Source organism: Cryptosporidium ubiquitum (genome assembly GCF_001865345.1).
Source record: "Cryptosporidium ubiquitum isolate 39726 chromosome Unknown contig_12, whole genome shotgun sequence".
In the NCBI taxonomy this organism is placed as follows: domain Eukaryota; phylum Apicomplexa; class Conoidasida; order Eucoccidiorida; family Cryptosporidiidae; genus Cryptosporidium; species Cryptosporidium ubiquitum.
The window spans coordinates 89,271-108,271 of NW_021639804.1; the positions used below are offsets into that span (position 1 = coordinate 89,271).

General features: G+C 31.2%; 11 protein-coding genes across 11 annotated transcripts; 7 read left to right on the top strand and 4 right to left on the bottom strand.

Annotated features, from left to right (window-relative positions):
- Positions 1-64: 64 nt before the first annotated feature.
- cubi_01856 (uncharacterized protein) lies at positions 65-973 on the top strand (the record flags this gene model as incomplete). The annotated part of the gene is made up of 1 exon (XM_029018868.1): positions 65-973. One exon carries the CDS (start codon positions 65-67, stop codon positions 971-973), a length of 909 nt encoding a protein of 302 aa, XP_028876342.1.
- Positions 974-1,897: 924 nt separating this feature from the next.
- On the top strand, positions 1,898-3,895 carry cubi_01857 (CTP synthetase; the record flags this gene model as incomplete). The annotated part of the gene is made up of 1 exon (XM_029018869.1): positions 1,898-3,895. The coding sequence occupies one exon, from the start codon at positions 1,898-1,900 to the stop codon at positions 3,893-3,895; it is 1,998 nt and encodes a 665-aa protein (XP_028876343.1).
- Positions 3,896-4,027: 132 nt separating this feature from the next.
- Positions 4,028-4,683, top strand: cubi_01858 (uncharacterized protein; the record flags this gene model as incomplete). Its single annotated transcript, XM_029018870.1, has 2 exons — positions 4,028-4,213; positions 4,261-4,683. 2 exons carry the CDS (start codon positions 4,028-4,030, stop codon positions 4,681-4,683), a joined length of 609 nt encoding a protein of 202 aa, XP_028876344.1.
- A 10-nt stretch (positions 4,684-4,693) lies between these two features.
- cubi_01859 (uncharacterized protein) lies at positions 4,694-5,821 on the bottom strand (the record flags this gene model as incomplete). The annotated part of the gene is made up of 1 exon (XM_029018871.1): positions 4,694-5,821. The coding sequence occupies one exon, from the start codon at positions 5,819-5,821 to the stop codon at positions 4,694-4,696; it is 1,128 nt and encodes a 375-aa protein (XP_028876345.1).
- A 70-nt stretch (positions 5,822-5,891) lies between these two features.
- Positions 5,892-7,250, bottom strand: cubi_01860 (uncharacterized protein; the record flags this gene model as incomplete). Its single annotated transcript, XM_029018872.1, has 1 exon — positions 5,892-7,250. One exon carries the CDS (start codon positions 7,248-7,250, stop codon positions 5,892-5,894), a length of 1,359 nt encoding a protein of 452 aa, XP_028876346.1.
- A 305-nt stretch (positions 7,251-7,555) lies between these two features.
- Positions 7,556-8,698, top strand: cubi_01861 (uncharacterized protein; the record flags this gene model as incomplete). Its single annotated transcript, XM_029018873.1, has 1 exon — positions 7,556-8,698. One exon carries the CDS (start codon positions 7,556-7,558, stop codon positions 8,696-8,698), a length of 1,143 nt encoding a protein of 380 aa, XP_028876347.1.
- A 110-nt stretch (positions 8,699-8,808) lies between these two features.
- Positions 8,809-9,363, bottom strand: cubi_01862 (small nucleolar RNP protein; the record flags this gene model as incomplete). Its single annotated transcript, XM_029018874.1, has 1 exon — positions 8,809-9,363. The coding sequence occupies one exon, from the start codon at positions 9,361-9,363 to the stop codon at positions 8,809-8,811; it is 555 nt and encodes a 184-aa protein (XP_028876348.1).
- A 133-nt stretch (positions 9,364-9,496) lies between these two features.
- cubi_01863 (Rab Ras GTPase) lies at positions 9,497-10,450 on the bottom strand (the record flags this gene model as incomplete). The annotated part of the gene is made up of 3 exons (XM_029018875.1): positions 9,497-9,559; positions 9,609-10,224; positions 10,314-10,450. The coding sequence occupies 3 exons, from the start codon at positions 10,448-10,450 to the stop codon at positions 9,497-9,499; spliced, it is 816 nt and encodes a 271-aa protein (XP_028876349.1).
- A 745-nt stretch (positions 10,451-11,195) lies between these two features.
- Positions 11,196-15,338, top strand: cubi_01864 (uncharacterized protein; the record flags this gene model as incomplete). Its single annotated transcript, XM_029018876.1, has 1 exon — positions 11,196-15,338. The coding sequence occupies one exon, from the start codon at positions 11,196-11,198 to the stop codon at positions 15,336-15,338; it is 4,143 nt and encodes a 1,380-aa protein (XP_028876350.1).
- A 145-nt stretch (positions 15,339-15,483) lies between these two features.
- On the top strand, positions 15,484-16,188 carry cubi_01865 (uncharacterized protein; the record flags this gene model as incomplete). Its single annotated transcript, XM_029018877.1, has 2 exons — positions 15,484-15,626; positions 15,672-16,188. The coding sequence occupies 2 exons, from the start codon at positions 15,484-15,486 to the stop codon at positions 16,186-16,188; spliced, it is 660 nt and encodes a 219-aa protein (XP_028876351.1).
- A 569-nt stretch (positions 16,189-16,757) lies between these two features.
- On the top strand, positions 16,758-18,923 carry cubi_01866 (uncharacterized protein; the record flags this gene model as incomplete). Its single annotated transcript, XM_029018878.1, has 1 exon — positions 16,758-18,923. The coding sequence occupies one exon, from the start codon at positions 16,758-16,760 to the stop codon at positions 18,921-18,923; it is 2,166 nt and encodes a 721-aa protein (XP_028876352.1).
- Positions 18,924-19,001: the final 78 nt, after the last annotated feature.

Below are 19,001 nucleotides of genomic sequence, written 5' to 3' on the forward strand. Positions count from 1 at the left end.
TAGTTTTAATAATTAAAGATTCTTGAGATAATGAATAACTAATACGGAAAAAATTGTTTTAAAAATGAATGAAATAACTGAATTCCCAATTGTTGGAAGAGTTAACAGTTGTTTTGATGAAAAGTGGGGTACTCCTAGGCAAGGTAAATATGGTTCATCTAGTTTAGCAACTGTTGAATTGAATACCAAAGTTTTTAATAAAGATGAACTGCGAATTTTAGAAAAATATTCGCATATTATCCTAATATTTATATTTAATTTGAACAAAATAAAAATTCACCAAAAGAAAAACTTTTCATATGCTGCAAATACAGATATATATTTGATTCATCAGAATGCAAAGGTGACTCCTCCTAAAATAGATAACGGAGAGAAAAGAGGATGTCTAGCTACCAGATCTCCTCATAGACCGGTTCCAATTGGATTAACTATCTGCAATATAATGCAAATCGATCTATTCAGTATGAAAATCCAAGTTGGCGGTGTTGATATTATTCATGGTACACCGATTATTGATATTTTGCCATATTCTCTAAATCATTCAATTTCTAGAAATAAAATTTGTTCACCAAATTGGGTAAAACCTGAAAAAAATCAAGAAATTACGAACCTATGTATTTACTTTTCTCTTGCCTCTTTTTTAGATATATTATCTATTTCTAATGTAAGAGAATGTTCAAATATACATTTTTTTGAGTATGGAGCTCCTGATAAAAATTTTAATAAATTATATGGTTTCATAATTGAAATTCTGAAGGCCGATCCACGATCAAGATATTCAAAAAAAAAAGTCAACCACAAACTTTTTGGAATGAAGTTGTTCAACAATTTTCAATTAATATACTGGCATCATGAAAAATGTATCAAAGTAGTACGTTTTTTACACATTGACAATTTAATAGTTAAAGGTTTAAATCCAAGAACTGTAAATTGGTACAATCGAATAAAAAATTTTGTGATATTAGAAACTTAAAATTTCATTCTCATTATTCATATTTTACTGTTTAACTAAAGAAAAATCAATATTTTTATTTAATAACATATTTTTACATTCATTTTAGTAAAAATAATTTTTTTTAATCCAGTTTTACTTTTTTAAATAATTATTGTTGCAATTAAATAATTATATTATCTATTCTACGTTTAAAAATTCAGTGACTTTGATTTTCGCAATCCTTAGTTAATGCCATAGGAGCTTAATAATAGAATAAAGTCTTTGTAATATGTTGAACTGATTTTGCCCAAGTAACATGCCAATGTGGTTAAATGTACTCTAGATTACTTTTTACTTAAAATACATGAAAATCAAGGTCAAGATTAAAATTGCATATTAGGCATTCAGGTAGAGCAGAAATCTACTCTCAATGCAACAATATGTTCTAACCCTTCGTTGAAATTATGTTATTTAGAGTTGAGTAAATATTTTAAAAATATACTATTTCAATAAACAACCTAAATTTTCGAATGGGTTTAGATAGTGAGTAATCGAAAAAATATTAAAGATTCAACTAGACATCTCAAAACCTTACAGGGACAAATATCTGTATTTTTCAATAACGAATGAACTTTTATATTTATTGTACTAAAAACATGAAACTGTGATGCAAAATTAAATCACGTAAAAGTGAGACCATTTTCACCTTATCAGACGCATTAATTACACTACTAAGAGTCCAATTAAATTAATATCTCGCCACTTATTTAAATTCCGAAGTTATTCTTAAAACATTGTCAAAAAACTTTAGACATTCAATATTATCAATTCAAAAGCGCCTTATTTGCCCCTTATACTTGTCAATTTGTAACCGCAAAAAGTAAAAATTTCGTAAAAATCAGTCAAATCAATTTAAAATATAACCGTCATCTACTGGAAATCTTAAGTACGTTAGTTAAATCAATGCAGGAGTCAAGCTGCTTAAAATCTCCAAAATTAGTAACTAGCTCAGTTAATCATTTGGCAGATGATCGAGTGATAAAATATATTGTTGTTACAGGTGGTACTCTTAGTGGATTAGGCAAGGGAATAGCTATAAGTTCACTCGGACTATGCCTTAAAAGTAGAGGATATAATGTAACTGCAATAAAAATAGACCCATATTTAAATATTGACGCAGGTACTATGTCTCCTTTCGAGCATGGTGAGGTTTTTGTATTGGATGACGGAGAGGAAGTCGATTTAGACTTAGGAAATTATGAAAGGTTTTTAGGATTAAATTTGACTAGTATTAATTCCATTACAACAGGGAAAGTTTACTCTGAAGTTATTAGTCGCGAAAGAAAAGGAGAATACTTGGGGAAAACTGTTCAAGTTGTACCGCACTTGACTGATTATATTCAAGAGCGAATTAAACTCGCAGGTATATCCGGATATTATGATAGCTGTGACAACTATATTTTACCAGATATTTGTATGATAGAAGTTGGTGGGACTGTGGGAGATATTGAAAGCTCCGTCTATTTGGAAGCTTTGCAACAATTTTTATTTAATATTGGTTCTGAAAATATTGTATTTATTCATGTATGTTATTTACCTTATGTCAGCAACCAACTGAAAAAGAAACCAACTCAGCATAGTGTATCTAGACTGCGGGAAGTTGGGTTGAAGCCAGACTTTTTGTTTGGAAGATGCGAAGTTCCCATTGATGAATTATGCAAAGAGCAGTTAAAGGTATTTACACAAGTAAAAACAGAAAATATTATCTCAGTACATACAGTTGAACACCCAAGCGCTGTAGTAAAATTGTTGGAATCTCAAGAACTCGCAGACAAAGTATGTAAACGTCTCGGACTACCTATCAGAGAACCTGGAAAACTTCTAACTGACTGGTTTAATATTATCGATTTATCATTATTAACTGATAAACTTCACCGTGGAGAGAGCATTCCCTCTAATATTCCAAACCCATTTATAAATGGTAAATCAAAAATTGGAATTGTAGGGAAATACATTGCATCTGATGATACCTACCTAAGCATTATTGAAGCACTAAAGCATGCAGCATTGCAGGTTAAAGTTCAACTAGAAGTTCTATGGATTGAAGCCACTCAATTGGATGCAGATTCAGAAACTCTGTCAAATAAATTAACTTTTAACAATTCAAAATCTGCTTGGGATTTATTAAAATCTGTCGATGGCGTTCTTGTTCCTGGAGGATTTGGGAAAAGAGGAGTAGATGGAAAAATTGAGGCGATTCATTATTGTCGAGTAAATAATATTCCTTTCTTGGGCATTTGCCTTGGAATGCAATTGTCTGTTGTTGAGTTTTGCAAAAATGTTTTGAAATTACCATTAGCAACATCGCAAGAATTTGAGGATAGTACGATTCTTGACTTAAAGCCAATCTCAAGTATGGACGAGCTAAACCTCGCTCACACTTCCAATGTTACAGTGAGTTCAGGTGAGGAAATCCTTAGCCCTTGTACAGATATTGAACATTCATCAAGGTCCATACATGTTGTTGTGACTATGAATGAATTTACAAGTAATAATAAGGGCGGCACAATGAGACTAGGAGGTTGGAATACTATGATACGTGACAAAAGCTCACTCGCTTATAAAGTTTATAACTCATGTAAGTTCCAATCATTTACAACTCTTTGTACAGAGACAGGAGAAGAGATATACACAATCAGAGAAAGGCACAGACATCGCTACGAAATAAACCCCGAATTTGTGCCTTTAATAGAAAAAAATGGCATGAAGTTTGTCGGGAAGGATGTAGATGTTAACAAGAATGAAATTCTAGAGTTACCCTCTCATCCATTCTTCATTGCTGCGCAATACCATCCTGAATTTACTTCCAGACCAATGAGCCCGAACCCATTGTTTTACGGACTTATACTCGCATCAATAGGGAAAATTAAGCATAATGAAGCTATTTATGAATTCATTTAGTTAACTTTGAATTTTAATATGAATGTAAATTCGCTTACACTTTTCCTGATAAGGAATTATAAGTAATGAATCTTTTTAAATTTCTGAAATTGTAACGCGGCTATTTTTCTTTTTTTTCATTTTATGAATAGAATGTACTATTACAAAATTGCAGCTTTTGTTTTCTCATTTCTTATCCACATCTGTCTTTCAGTATCAGATAGATACTTGGAGGTATATTTACAATGTAATGGGAGCACTGTGAAAGAAAAATTATTCATTAACGAGCATTTTGGCAAGGATGTACCTTTTTTTAAGAAAGTTTCTCGTTGTACTTCTGTAAGTTTTGTTACCTGTGTTAAGACATAATTTAACAATTAATTTAGGAAATTGATCATGTAAAAGTAATCATTCCGGAATCTAACAGCATAGCAATTTCCAAACTTACTTCAAATATCGTACTTTTTATTAGAATGAGTAATGATAAAATAATAGGTATAAATATGGTTGAAAGCGAGAATGTTGAAGACAGTAAATATCTGTTTCAACGAGTCAAAATAACCAATATAAATGCAATATCTGACGTTAATCCTGAAATTTCGGTTACTAAGGAAACTGAAAGCCAAAAGATGACTGAAACCCAACCATCATTTTTAAGAAAATATTGGTGGCTGATTGCAATTGGATTTATTTCTTATTCAATATTGACTACAGATCAACGTTTAATTGAACCCATTGAAGGCAACTTAGTTAATGAACAAATAAATGAAGTCAAAACCAATAGAAGGATACATAAAAAAAAAGTGTGAAATTAACTAGTTATAAGACTACTTTTTTTCTTTTAATAAATGATAAGTATAGGGGCCCAATTCCATTATTTACATCTGGGAGTATGTATGAACCAAATTTTGTATACTCGAATAGAATGGTGTCATTCTCATTTTTCTGTATACTATTATACATCAGCCGTTCATTATTTATTGCTTCATCAAATTCCTCTCTTTTTAGTTCATCTCCAATGTACTTTAGAACAATTTTTACTTTTTCTTGCCTGCTGTTAAATTTCTTTACAATGTCTAACATGGATAAAAAACAATCTTTCGAATTAATTCCTAGATCATTGCATATGCGTTCTACTGTATGGTCGTTCTCAACTTCATTTAGGGTACACGTACAGTATAATATTATTCCATCATCTTCCAACAGTTCTATTGCATTCTTCATTATTTCAATTTGGCGTTTGGAATTATTTTTTGCAAGCTTTATTGACCACTGATTCAAATTATTTGATAGAACCAAATGACGGTCTGATGAACATGGAGCGTCAACCAGAATATTTGAAAATCTACCTTGCTTACGTAATATGTACAATAACGAGGTGCTTGCAGCGTCACTTGAAATAGTAACTGCATTTACTCTATTTAGATCGAAGTTACCAATGTGGTTTTGCAAGACTTTATTAAGTCTGCTGAATCGATCTTTATCATATTCGTTACAAGTTATTTGACATGTTTTGTTTTCTTCACCATACTTAGTAATATCTTCTAAGATTCTTTTTATAATTATTAAAGCCTTACCTCCAGGAGCGGAGCATAAATCTAATATTTTAGAAGAACGATTAATTATTAATAGATAACTTACAATAATACTCGCTGCATCCATAAAATATACACATTTTTTAGGTACAGCCAATACCTCATTATCACGTAAGTCAGATTGATATTCATAAGCCAGCTGATATGTAAAGGGAAATACCCACTTTTTATAAATTTGTCCATTAATATCTATTAAATAGGCCTTTCTTGAATCAAATTGGTTAATGACCGCAATGTGGCATGGTGTTCTAGATAGGGCAGGCAATAAGGTGCTAATAAGACGCTCCTTGGTAAATATATGCCCATGATATGCTATCCATCCAAACTTTCCCTTGAGATTTGAAATTAACATAATGTAATTAGAATAACCATAAATTGGCGGTATATTTTCTCTGTATTCGATTTGGCATAAATTAATCTTTCTAATTCTGAGAAATATTCCAGAGATCAAGAGAATTATTATCTAAAAAAAATCGGTATGCATCCTCTTTTGAATGACAATAGTAAATCTTCCATTTAAGAAAGACTTTTGAAGGCCTTATGCCTTCCCAAATTAAACTACAATTAGTTGCAGTTTCATTTGGTTGATCCCATTTAATACGGCTTAGCAATAAATTTTTGTAAAATTGTATGGATTTTTTTGAACCTTCTACTAAAATAATGCATGGGTCAACGGAACTAACAACGCAGCAGCCCGTCAAATGACAATCTTGTGCATTCCTATCAATTTTGAAAATGTATCTTTTGTTTTTAAGATTACCTATTTTGAATATTGCAGCGTGTATAATTGGATTATCTGGGTCAAGTTTCCACTTATTTGCTTTTCTTTTAGATTTATCTTCCCGACTAAGTTTTAATGATGCATTTCTATCCTCATATAGCTTGGTTCTTTCATCCTTCAATTTATTTATTTCAAATTCAACTCTTGAAGGCTCAGCAATCGCCTTTTCATTCAAAATATTATATAAGTTTGAAAGTTTTAGTTTGGGTTGAAGCGGAGGTTCGATACCCATTCGAATTCGATCTTGCCTTTCCATCTCTTTTTCTTGCCTATTTCTCTTGCGCAGCCGTGCCTTTTCATTCGCTGTTAAAAAAATGACTGATGAAACATTTTCATCTGGATCATAATACGGCTCAATAGGAACGGGGTGTTCGATTAGATTGTTTATCTTAGAGACTAATATTTCAAATGGGAATTCACCTTCTGAGGCAGTCTCTTTCAGCTTAACAAATGGTATATCCCAATATTCAAGTTCTGGAATTGATGCTTTTGAAAAAATACTTTCATCATTTGAAAAGAACAATTCTTTGACTTGTTTTCTTTTTTTCCTGCGGATAAGATTAGGTTCATTCAATTCGATTTCTGCTCTAGTGAATATTCCTTTCCTAATAAACCTTAAAGCTTTTTTGGATTTCTGTTTAACTATTAATCTCGGATCAGTAAATTCAGTACAACTTCTCTGATTAACTGAATCCAACTTTTGTTCTTTTCCATTTGTTATTTCTATACTGGAAATCTCAAGTTCTTTATTTACTGTATGCCGAGTAAAAATTGGAATGGAATTACTCTCCGAAATCAAATTTAAATCGTAGGTAGATTTTGTTATATTTTCAATATCATTAACTTTCGTATTCAATAGAGATAAGTTTTTTTCGATTTTATTCTGTATTGCCAGAGCTTTTTTTGCTTTCTCTAAAAGCGAATTTATATTATCGTCGGAATCCAGCTGCATAGTCTCACTCTTAATTGGTGTTAGTTCATTTTTTTTTATACCAGGCATTGCTTCTCAGAATTTTTTCAAGAAATTCATTCTTGCTTCTTAACAAAAAAAAAAACAAATGTATGGCCGCCTGATAGTAATTTAGTACCGGCATTACATGCAGAACTAGCAAATGGGGAAAAATGAAAAAATGTCTTGACATTTTGTGATTCTACAAGAAATAAAAGAAAAAATATAAATTAAAATGGCGACCTCCCAATTAACCAAACAAACACAGCAAGTAAGTTCTAACGTTAAAAATATTGATTTTCAGTTTTAATTTGGTTAATTCATTTTAGCAAGTGACAGATATTCAATCTTTGAATATGATGAGAAATACTATTAGAACTGCAGTATCCTCAGTTGCATACTTGAGAAACTTATTTGATGAAGAAGCATTTGAAGACAAAAATGTTTCTGGCTTACAGCTCAAAGTTTTGAGACCTTTCAATCATGAGTCAAAATTAATCTTGAACTGGTTGGAAGATGGAGTATTTGACGCTTTAGAAAAACAGTACTTAAAGTTACTCGTTTTTGGAATACATGGTGAGTGTGATGAGCTCATTGAAAGCTATCACTTTCACTTTAATTATTCTGAAGGAGGAACAAATATTAATTTAAAACGTAAATCAAAGGATCAAGAATTGTCCAATTCACAGGAAATCAATAGTTATGGGTGTTGTACAAAGGAATACGCAAGGCAACAGACCGTTCAATTATTACGTGCGTTAATATTGCTAACACAATCACTATCCCCACTACCTGAATCAAGATATATGTCTATGAAGCTTTGGTATTATGAGGATCGTGTTCCAAGCGATTATGAGCCAAATCATTTTAGGCCAGCAAGGTCATCTGATATATTGTCATTCAATGAAATTCCTATTGATACTGTGGTTGGAAATGTTGACACCAAATTCCATACCTTATCTGTAAAAGTTAAAAGTGCTGTTGAGAATTACAATGACAATTCAGAACTAAATTTATGTGAGAACATCAATACAAATCAAACAAAAAAAAAAGAGAAAATGACAGAAAAACAAGAATCACTAAAAAACATAACTTCAAGTAATGATAAAATCAATCAAAGAACCGATGATGAATTAACAACTGGCTCATCACTGGACCCTGAAGAAATAAAAGTAGAGAATGTTTTTGCAAACTCAAACAATTCACCTACTGATGATAGAACTATTAAAACAATAAATTCAGCTGAGCTACTTGAGAAGGCTACCGAAGTAGTGAAATTTCTTAAATTTGTAAACAAAGGGAATCTTGCAATGGCACTCGATATTGAAAAAGAGAGAGCAAGTAATCTCATCGAAATATTATTAGATAATGGCCATTTACTAGACAAAGTTGTAAGAGGCAAAGGTTATCCCGTACCTGAAAGAGAAACTGGTGAAAGAAGAGTTAAAAACAAAGGCATTTGCAAAAAGAAGATAAATATGAGAAAAGGGAAAAAGTAATCATGAAAATATGACCGATATATAAAAATTTCAATGAATTATAGAAAGACAGAGAAATCTGCGAAGATAATTATTACCTCTCTAATATATGAATTTTATAGAAAAGCTCTCTAAGAGCTAGCTCCTCTTCCTCTAAAACCTCTAGGAGACGCACCCCTAGAGAATCCTTTGCCTCCCCTTACACCTCTACTCTGACCACCACGTCCTGGAGAGCCATTAAAACCTCCTCTTTTTTTATTTATCGATGTCTCCCCAATTTTCTTTGTAGTTTTTGGACTAGACTGTTTTGGCAAAAATCTTGACATTGGTAATAATTGTTGAGGGTCAATAAAAATCTTGGTACCTGTGTTAAAAGACTCTGCTTTAACTCCACTGTTCATTTTAATGGAAAAAAAATAAGTGTTAATAGGACCAAGAATTTCATCAACCTTTCCTATTTCTTCTTTATTTTCCAAAAATATCCTTCCATTAAAATATGGTACTTGGTCTTTAAGAAAACTTTTACATACTAACTCGTGTTCACTTGAATGTAACACTTCTCCTAGTTCAGTTATTGAAGAAGGAGGGCCTGAAAATGAAGGTCTTCCACCAGAAGATAGACCAACTTTACCACGTGAGCTGCCTCGACCACCACGAAAGTTTCCACGGCCACCTCTTGCTGACATTTTTTTTTGCCTTAATAATAATACTTATCCGCCTTTTTAATTAAAGTCAAAACGACATCATATGGCGCCAACTACATTTAATTGATTGGCTAATGTAAAATTTGACCAATAAATTACTTGCTACAACTATATTTTAAATATTTAAACATTGAGAGAGGAAATCTTGAGCTTCTTCTTCTGAACCAGAACTTTCACTCTATTTTATTTGTAAAATTTGATTATTTTTATTATTTTTTAAAACTTACCACATATCTCAAATCTATTTGCCATAGCGCACTATTAGAATTAATTAAATATAGTATATCCCTAAACATCTGTCCAAATATGTTTTGTAGATTAATTTTTTTTTTATCACTTACATGCCTGATATTCTTCCCTGTTAGTGCTGAAGTTTTCCAAAGACGAATGAACATTCTGCTTGCGAAATCTTCGATTCTAAATAAATTTAGCTCAAAATTTTTCGTTTCTGTGTCTTTGTCAACTTTGTTTGCGCACAAAAAGACAACCGGCTTAATAGATGATATGGATAGTTCCGTAATAGATTGGAACTTCTGGTACAACAACTCTATTGTTTTAATTGAATCAATGTCATTTATATCACACACAAAAATAAACCCCATTCTTCCTTGAGTTAAAGGTAAATATTTTTGGCCTGCAGCAAGAGGAACCTTAGGAGGTTTCCATATTTTAAACGGAACTATGTCCTTTGTTCCCGGTGGAATGAATAATTCCTTTCGTCCCATATTGAAATATCTGTTAACAAACTGGTCATTTATATAGTTAGATTCGATTCCAGGAAGGTCCTCAATTTCTAAGCATAATGAAATAGGATCTCCAATTTCTGAATCTTCTGGAGGAAGTCTTATAGTTCGATAGTAAATTCTAGAATTGAACGTAGTTCATTGTTAATATGTAAAATTATATCGTTTTCACCAGTAAATAAAGCTTACTCTGGTAAGTATGAATTTGAACATCCAGCGAAATTATTATTCACAAAAAAATTCGCTATACTAGATTTTCCCGACTTTGGTGGCCCTATCAATGTAATTCTAACGAGTGGAAATGATTGATACTCAGGTTTTAACATTTTATGTCATTCCAAATTCATATACTTTATGAAAAATATATTAATATTTTTACCGGCGGAATGATGTGTGATAGTTTTTAGATCAAAATAAATGATTGATTAAAACAATTATTGGAGTAAAGATTAAGAAAAGAAAATCAGATTAATTTCCTAAGATTTTAAAGAAACTAAATATGACACTTAATGCTAATTATGATTGTTTTTTTTTTTTAATTTTTTTTTCTTTTTATTTCTTATTGTGCACTAATTACTTTAATCGGAATATTCAAAATGGCGATTCCACAACACCACTAGAGAATTCTGTCCATAAACTCAATTAATGAAATAACTTGAGGTTAGCATTTTTTATATTCCAATTCGTTTTACCAATTATAATTTTTTTATGCTTTAGACAAAACTTGTTTATGCAATAAAAACAAGCTTACCGGGATTGGCTTCATGGGTGCTATTGGCGCTTAAATTACTTGCAAGCATTGTTTGAGTATTAAATAATTATTAAAAATCAAAGCTCAAAACAGACAATTAGCTCTGTAGTTATTCAAGGTAAGAGATTTTATTAGTGTGAAATAGTGAATTTCTAAATCTTGATAAATATCGGCTGTTCAGAGGTCGTTTCCTGCATTCTCTAGCTTGCGTGCAAACAAATTGATAAATTAAATAAGTGGATTAATTGAATGTGAAAGGCAAAGGAAGGATAAACAAACAATTTTGTCAAAATTTGCTACAATTTGTATAGTTTTACAAGATGGTTAAGAGCCGTATGACTTCCATCGATATCTGTGCGATGGTGCATAGTATTTCGAAAGATTTAAAGGGTCAGAAACTGATAAACATTTATGATATAAATAGCCGAACATACTTATTTAAATTTGGAGGCGAAGAAAAGAAATTCTTATTGGTAGAATCTGGAATTAGATTCCACACTACTCATTGGAAGCGTGAAAATGAACACAAAACATCTGTATCAAGTATTTCATTTTTCAATAGTAAACTTCGGCGTTATATCCGTAATAAAAAATTGGAAGATATTTCTCAAATGAGTATGGATAGGATAGTTAAACTTACATTTGGGTTTGGAGATAACACTTTTAATTTGATTCTTGAATTTTTTGTTGCTGGTAATATAATTTTGACAGACTGCAACTATAAAATCTTAGTCATACTTAGGGACACAAATGATTTATCGATTGGAAAGTATTACAATTGGAAGGATTGTGAGGCTGTGTTGTCTCCTTCTCGTTCCTTTTCGTATCCAATAAAATCTTCAGTTTCAAATACTTTAAATAACCCTTTACAGTGGCTGAATAATTGGAAAAATTGCAATTATATGAAAGAAGAACTCAAAAAAATACTTAATGAACTAGAAAATCATGATTCAAACAAAAAAGAAACAGAACTTATGTGTTCAAAAAACCGAAGGCAAGCTGAAAAACATAATTCTGGGGTTAAAGTTTTAGATGTTTTTAGTCGAATTCTGAAGTCGTTCAATATTTCAATACTTGAAAAGTTATTAGAATCAGAAGATGTCTCTGGATATGAGTTGTTTACTTACTCTATGATTGATAAAATTTCAGAGAAGTTTATTAAATGTATAAATAAGGCTTCAGATGCATTGTCATACATCTTAAACCATAATTATAAAGGCATTCTCATTATCAGGATACCTTCTGAGAAAGAAATACTTCAGGGCGATACAATTATACAAAATCAAACTTCAATTACTGAAAATTATGAGCATGAAATTAAAGAAAAGGTTTATATTTCTTATAGCCCCTATATTGAAGAACATAGTTGGATATCTTCAGCACAAACAATTCCAAAAGAAGGAATAATTATTAGCAGAGTTTCTGACAGTTTTTGCGAGTGTGTGGATGAGTTCTACAGCTCCATCGACATTGTTAAAGATTCAAAAGTTGCTAAACAGGAACAAAAAACTATATATAGTAAAGTTGATAAAGTGAAAATTGACCAAGAAAGGCGACTTGAAGGATTATCTTCTGAAAGGGAAGCATGCATAACTCGTGCAAGGTTCATGGAATCTCATCAAGAAATACTGGAAAAAGTACTACAATTAATTAGGCATTTGATTGCAACTGGTGCTCAATGGCAAGATATTTGGAATGAAATTCAACAGCAAAAGAAGAAAAATCATCCGCTTGCGAAACATATTAAGTCACTGCACCTTAAAGATGACAAGGTTAAAATAATTTTTTCTTCAAAAGATTTAAGCTCTGAGGATATATCCGGAGTTGAACAAATAGGAAAAGGTATTGAATTTGATTTGTTAATCTCAAAATCTATCCAGTCTAATGTTAGATTTCAATATATGGAAAGCAAGGTTCTTGCAGAAAAACTTGAAAAAACTCAGCATGCATACAAAATTGCACTAAAAAAAGTCACCAATCTTGCAAATAAAGAAGCAGAAAAGGCATCTAAGGGATTGATTTCTAATACATCGAGAATTAAAAAGTTAAGGGCAAAATATTGGTTTGAGAAATTTTATTGGTTCATATCATCAGATGGATATTTAATTATTGGTGGGCACGATGCTAGTCAAAATGAGCTCCTTTTCAGAAGATATTTAGAAAAAAATGACCGATATATTCATGCGGATATTCATGGCGCAACTACATGTATTGTAAAAAATCCTAATAACGTGTTAGAAATACCTTTAAACACGTTATGTGAGGCTGGTCAAATGAGCATAAGTTATAGTAAGGCTTGGGTAAATAAAACTTTAATTTCCGCATGGTGGGTTTACCCAGATCAGGTTAGCAAAACTGCTCCAAGTGGGGAATATTTAACTACTGGAAGCTTTGTTATTCGTGGTAAGAAAAATTTCTTACCTCCCTTAAAACTTGAAATGGGGTGCGCATTGTATTTTATTAAAAGTAAGCAAGCTCTTAAACAAATTGATGATATTGAGAATGACCAAATGGTGCATTTGAGTATTCAGTCAAGTATCAACCCTGAAGTCTTCAAAACTGAGGATAATGCTCAAGATAATTTGGAAGAAATTTTAGAATCACAAGTTAAAAGCGATTCAGGAGATGATGCAGATGAAGAGTCAGATTTTGAATCCAATTCATTTGAAAAAATTGCTGAAGAGAAACATAATCATCAAAACTCCGCGCATGTAAGGTTTTCGGTTGGAGATGTAAGCGATATTATTCCTCCAATTAAAATAGAACACCGCGTACAATTTGATGAATTACCACCTGAATTATTACTTTCGAAACCATTCAATCCTTTATCAATTGATGAAACAAGTAACCAAACCTCTTCATTAAATAGTTTTGAGAATCTCAGTAAATTAACAAGCAAAGCTTCTATTGATACTAATTCATCAAATACTGAAGATGAAAAGGCAGACACAAACTTTTTAAAAGTAAATGTTTCATGTACGGACGAAAATAATTATTCTAAAGTTGAAATAAAGTCACCAAAACACTTAAGTACACCCAGAAACTCAAGCAGAAGATCTTCTGTTGATGAAGGCCCACCACCAGTGGGATTTTCAGCTTCTACTCTTCCAACACCTGCAGAATTGCTTTCTCACAAAGTGGAATTTCCAGTAGCGTTTTCTTCCTCTTCTTCCGAGGAAATTTTGGATAACACAAGCTGCACTAATAAAATAAATAAAGATAATTCTGAAACCGACAACAATAAAAACGCAAATAGTGGCTCTAATTTTGATTGGATGAAAAGTCTTGACTCATCACCTTCTCAAAGAAACTTTGATGGAGAAAATTCTATTAATGATGTGGATGCTCACGATAAGTTTAACAATAAGTTACGTGAAAACTATAGAAGAAGATCAATTGACGGAGGACCAACGCCGAGAGGGTTTATTCCAGATCATGTCCCTAGTGCGCGTGAACTTCTTCAAAAAATTAGATTTGACCCAGTTGATTTAGAGCTTGAACACCTATCTCACATGCGTGAAAGGGGAAGATTTATTTCTGATGCAGTGCCATATTTACCAGAGGAATTACAAAGGTTGATAATAGTATCCAATCAAAATTCAAATAAGAAACACAGGTTTACTATAGACACAAATGCTAATTTACTTTCAAGAGTTGATTACAAAAATTTACCATCTTTAGATTTAAATAAGCCGATCTCCAACCATCGAGACCTTAATGAAGAATCTGGAAGATTAAAGCAAAATTCAACGGAAGAATTCTCTAAAAATTCCCTGGAAACTGTTTCAACAAAAAATAATAACCTTTACACAGATAAAAAACAGAAAAATAGCACTCTTCCTCGTGGGAAAAAGTCAAAACTTAAAAAGATTGCAGATAAGTATGGGGAACAAGACGACGAAGAACGAAAAATTAAGATGATGTTGTTTGGAAGTAAAGAAATGAAAAAGATAAATGATGATAATTTGACCCTTCAAATCAAAAACTGTAATGAATCTTCAAATAATCAAGAAAAGCCATTTCACATTTCCCAACAAGAGAAAAGGAGAAAAGAACAGGAAAAAATGGAAAAAGTTTATAAAAATAGAATTGTAGACAACACTAGTGAGAATCGTGAGTTCCAATATTTTAAAGAAAGCCTTTTACCAACAAATGAGGACGAGGACTCGGAAATAATTGCAGTAATTCCAATATTTGCACCATTTAAATGTGTAAAAGATTTCAAGTATTGTGCTAGACTTACTCCTGGAGGAATAATAAAAAGGTCAAAAGCAGCTCATGATATTATTCATCACTTTTCGAATATTAGTTATAAAGAAAGGGATCAAAATCCTAATTCTTATGAGCATATAAAAGCTTTAAAAATAGACGACTTAATAAAGAACCTAATGACTCCTGTTAAGGTTCAATTTTCAAATGAAAAAGAAAAATTACAGGTAGATGGTAGGAACGATAGAAATTAGTCTTATTAAATTAGTATTTGCATTGAACTCTACAACAAATTCAGAAGTTTTACTAGGCCATTTCTTGTTTATTGACTAGTTGAATATTTTACAACAAATACTAGTTTGGCGCATCTAACTAAAATTGCCATAATTATCTGTAAATATGGCTAGAAATTCGGAAAAAGCAAATTTTATGCTCAATAGATGGCTTTCAGTTAAAAACAAAATCTCAAAGCCTTCTTTTGAGGGAAGAGGAAGATATTCTAATACTCAATTTACCAATACAGTTAAAGAATGCGAATCAATGTAAGTTAATTATTAATATTTTATACGATTTAAACATTTTTTTAGAAGGTTTGAGATTATGGAAGAAATATCGAACTTTTCTAAGAAGTTAAGGGATTGTGTAATAAATGATGAGAATGAAATTCGAAATTTAAATTCTGACATTAATTCACTGTTAAAGGAAAAGTATAAATGGGAGTGTAGGATTGTAGAATTAGGTGGACCAAATTATAGAAGTAGGCACAACCAATATATAGAATCATTAGGGGGTATTTCTCTACCCAATTCTTCTTTAAAGATTTTCGGAACCGCTATTTCACTCCCAGAATACAAAGATTTACTCAAATTTAATAACAAAACGGAAATTACTTCAGAACCCGCTTTTAAACTTCCGGGCGTTATTTCATGCAATAAATACTACGGAGAAATGAGCAAAGAAGAAGAAGATAGAATCAAGACACTTGAAAGAGAAAGAGAAATCGAATTTAAGAAAAAAAAGCAATATATTGAAAAAGAAATTTCGGTTGAGTATCTTTTAAAATTGATTAATGATAAGAAAAAGGAGATTGGAGCATCTAATTAATTTTGATGTGGTTATTTAACAGTAACTTATATTAAAGCTCCAAAATATATTTTTCTTTTCTTTCAGTTGTTGCGCATTAACAATTTAAGTATCGAAAATGCGTTTGTGGGGCGTAAAATCAGTCGGTTAATTCATCCAAAAAAAAATATCAGCGTTCAAATATTACTAATTAATTTACGATTATTTGGTAATTATGATAAGTCCTATTAATTATTCACATTCCACATAGTTTACAAAATGCAAAAAATAACAAATAACTTATTGAATCTATTAAAAGCGCCAAGATCTAGTGTGGGGAGTTAGCGGTGTTTGTATTAAATGACATTTGACATAACCGCAATAGTAATATTGGATAGTATTTGCATGAATAGAAGTGCTAATAAATACTTCCAGAATCGTTAGAATATTGATTTTGTAATTTGAGTGATTATTCATATCTAATTTTTGCTTTATTTAAATTGCATTTCCAATACGAAATCAAGATTGTAATTTTTTATTTTAATGGATGATTATAAACAATAAATAACCAAATTTTTGAAAAGAATAGCTCATTTTAAACTGGAATTATTATGTCGAATTACGAAGAAAGAATTGAAATTAGTGGTCAGACTCAAATTAGCGAAATTAATTATATTGGCAAAAACAGCCTATCATATTTCATAAACCCTAGAAGTACTTTGAGTGGTATGTATCTGGACATTGAGAGCAAATACTTCACTAGAAATGAAAATATATTAAACAATAATTCAATTCGCATGAAGCAACTCCATATTTCGGATAGAGGCTGTGAAAGTGAGATTTGGCTCACATTACCATTGGTTTTCCCAATTGCAACTTTACATAGTGTGACACACCAACGTGAAAGCCAGTTTTGTGAGTCAAATGGTGGCACTTTATGTTTTTCTCCTGAAGAAACGAACATTTCAAGATTATTTTCAACAATTCAAGGTCTCTCAGATATTGGGGCAGGTTTTTTTCAAATGGTAATTGCAAAATTCAAAGGAGTTGTCGCTGAGGATATTGAAGTAATAAAAAATGAATTTGGAAGAATATTTAAAGATGAGAGCTCATCAATCAATGGATTTATTCCTTTCAAGCCTGTTGGATGGAGGAAAAGAAGTTTTTCCAAAATGAATTCTACTATCCCAATAGAGGTTAATGCAATTGTAAGAGGCACTATGATCAACAAACAAGATTCATATTACAATGCGATTTTGATATCTGAAAACTACACGGAGAGCTGTAAAGAAAACATAATCAAGTTGGGAAAACTATCAAATAAGTTTTTGGAGAAAATTAAATTCATCTATCCATCATTAGAAATTATAAAAGTTTCGGATTTGGAAAAAGATAGTTTTTTCGAGGTAACTATACGAACAGAGCCTATGCCTTCATATGTCTCCTCTAAAGGAGAAGATTTTGATTCCAAAGATAAAAAATTTTCTTTATTCCAAAATTCATCGGAAATCAATAATTTGAAATCAATTTATCTAGGTGATATACGTCTCATCAATCCTTATAAAACTGAAGTAGATACACGAATTCCCTGTGGATTATTCAAAACTTTTGCGTTGATTTCAAACCATTCCATTTTTGAACAATCTGAATGCCGTATGGCAACATACATTCCATTTTCTCAGAATCGTAAAAAAAAATCCAGCCAGATTAACTATGAAAATAGTACTGAAACAGTTCCTAATAGCTCAAATTCAATTCATCAATCACAAATTTCGGATGTGGTTCAATACAAAATATCAACGCCAAAGCTATTAACCTTTGGAAACCATAATAAAGAAACAAGCATAAAAACTCCGCCTCCAAGCAACTTTTTCACGAATAATTCTAACTGTGTCTCAAACATATCTACTTGTGATTTGGGTTATAGCACCGTATTCAACAGTAATTGGGGTGGAAAAAGCTATTCATGCACGCCGACAACAAAGTCATCTCTTAATAAAATTTCATATACCCCATTTTCTTCTACTGAAATAGATTCTTCATCATGGGTAAGTGCTGATTTTAATATAGAATCCACTTCCATCTTTTCTTTTGAACAAGATAATCAACATTTTATTCCTCCTAGAATTTCATCTCTTAACTACATGAGTAATCTATGCAGTAATGAAAGTATTAACTACTCGAACAATAAATTGCTCTATTCAAATTTTATTTCTGAAAAATCGTCGTATGAACCAATAAAAAATTTTGATAACAATCATTTAGATGTTACTCAAAATTCTTCAGATAATAATGGACTGAACCTCATAAAAGAAGCTAAAGAACTTAATATAAATGAAATCCGGGAACCTGTTTTTCGCAATGAAAAAAAATCTAACAAAAACCAAACTATAGATATTGATGAAAACATTGAATTTTTTGAATATGACTGTTCCCAATATTTGGAAAATAAAGATTTTGATATTTTAAATATGTTAGAAAATATTTTTTCAGACAATTCAGTAACGAATTTAGAGAACCGTAAAATGGGATGTAATAATCATCATTTCAATGATTTTGAAAATGTTAATGGTAATGGCAAATTGTCTGAAAAGAAAACTAACCAATCACTTGGTAAAGATTATGGTGAAAAATTAAACTTATGGAGTTTTGAGTTAAATAATTCAAGTATTTGCATTGGGAAAACAGGCTCAGATCTACGGCAGAAAGGGAAAGTTTCTGAATTCGTTCCAAATGAATTAAACTATTTAAATGATCATATACTTTTTGGTCAGTAATTTATCCTGAATTTTTAAGCAAGACCTTTCAGCTCACTTAAATGTAGTTCATGTGATTATAAAACGAACCTATTTTAT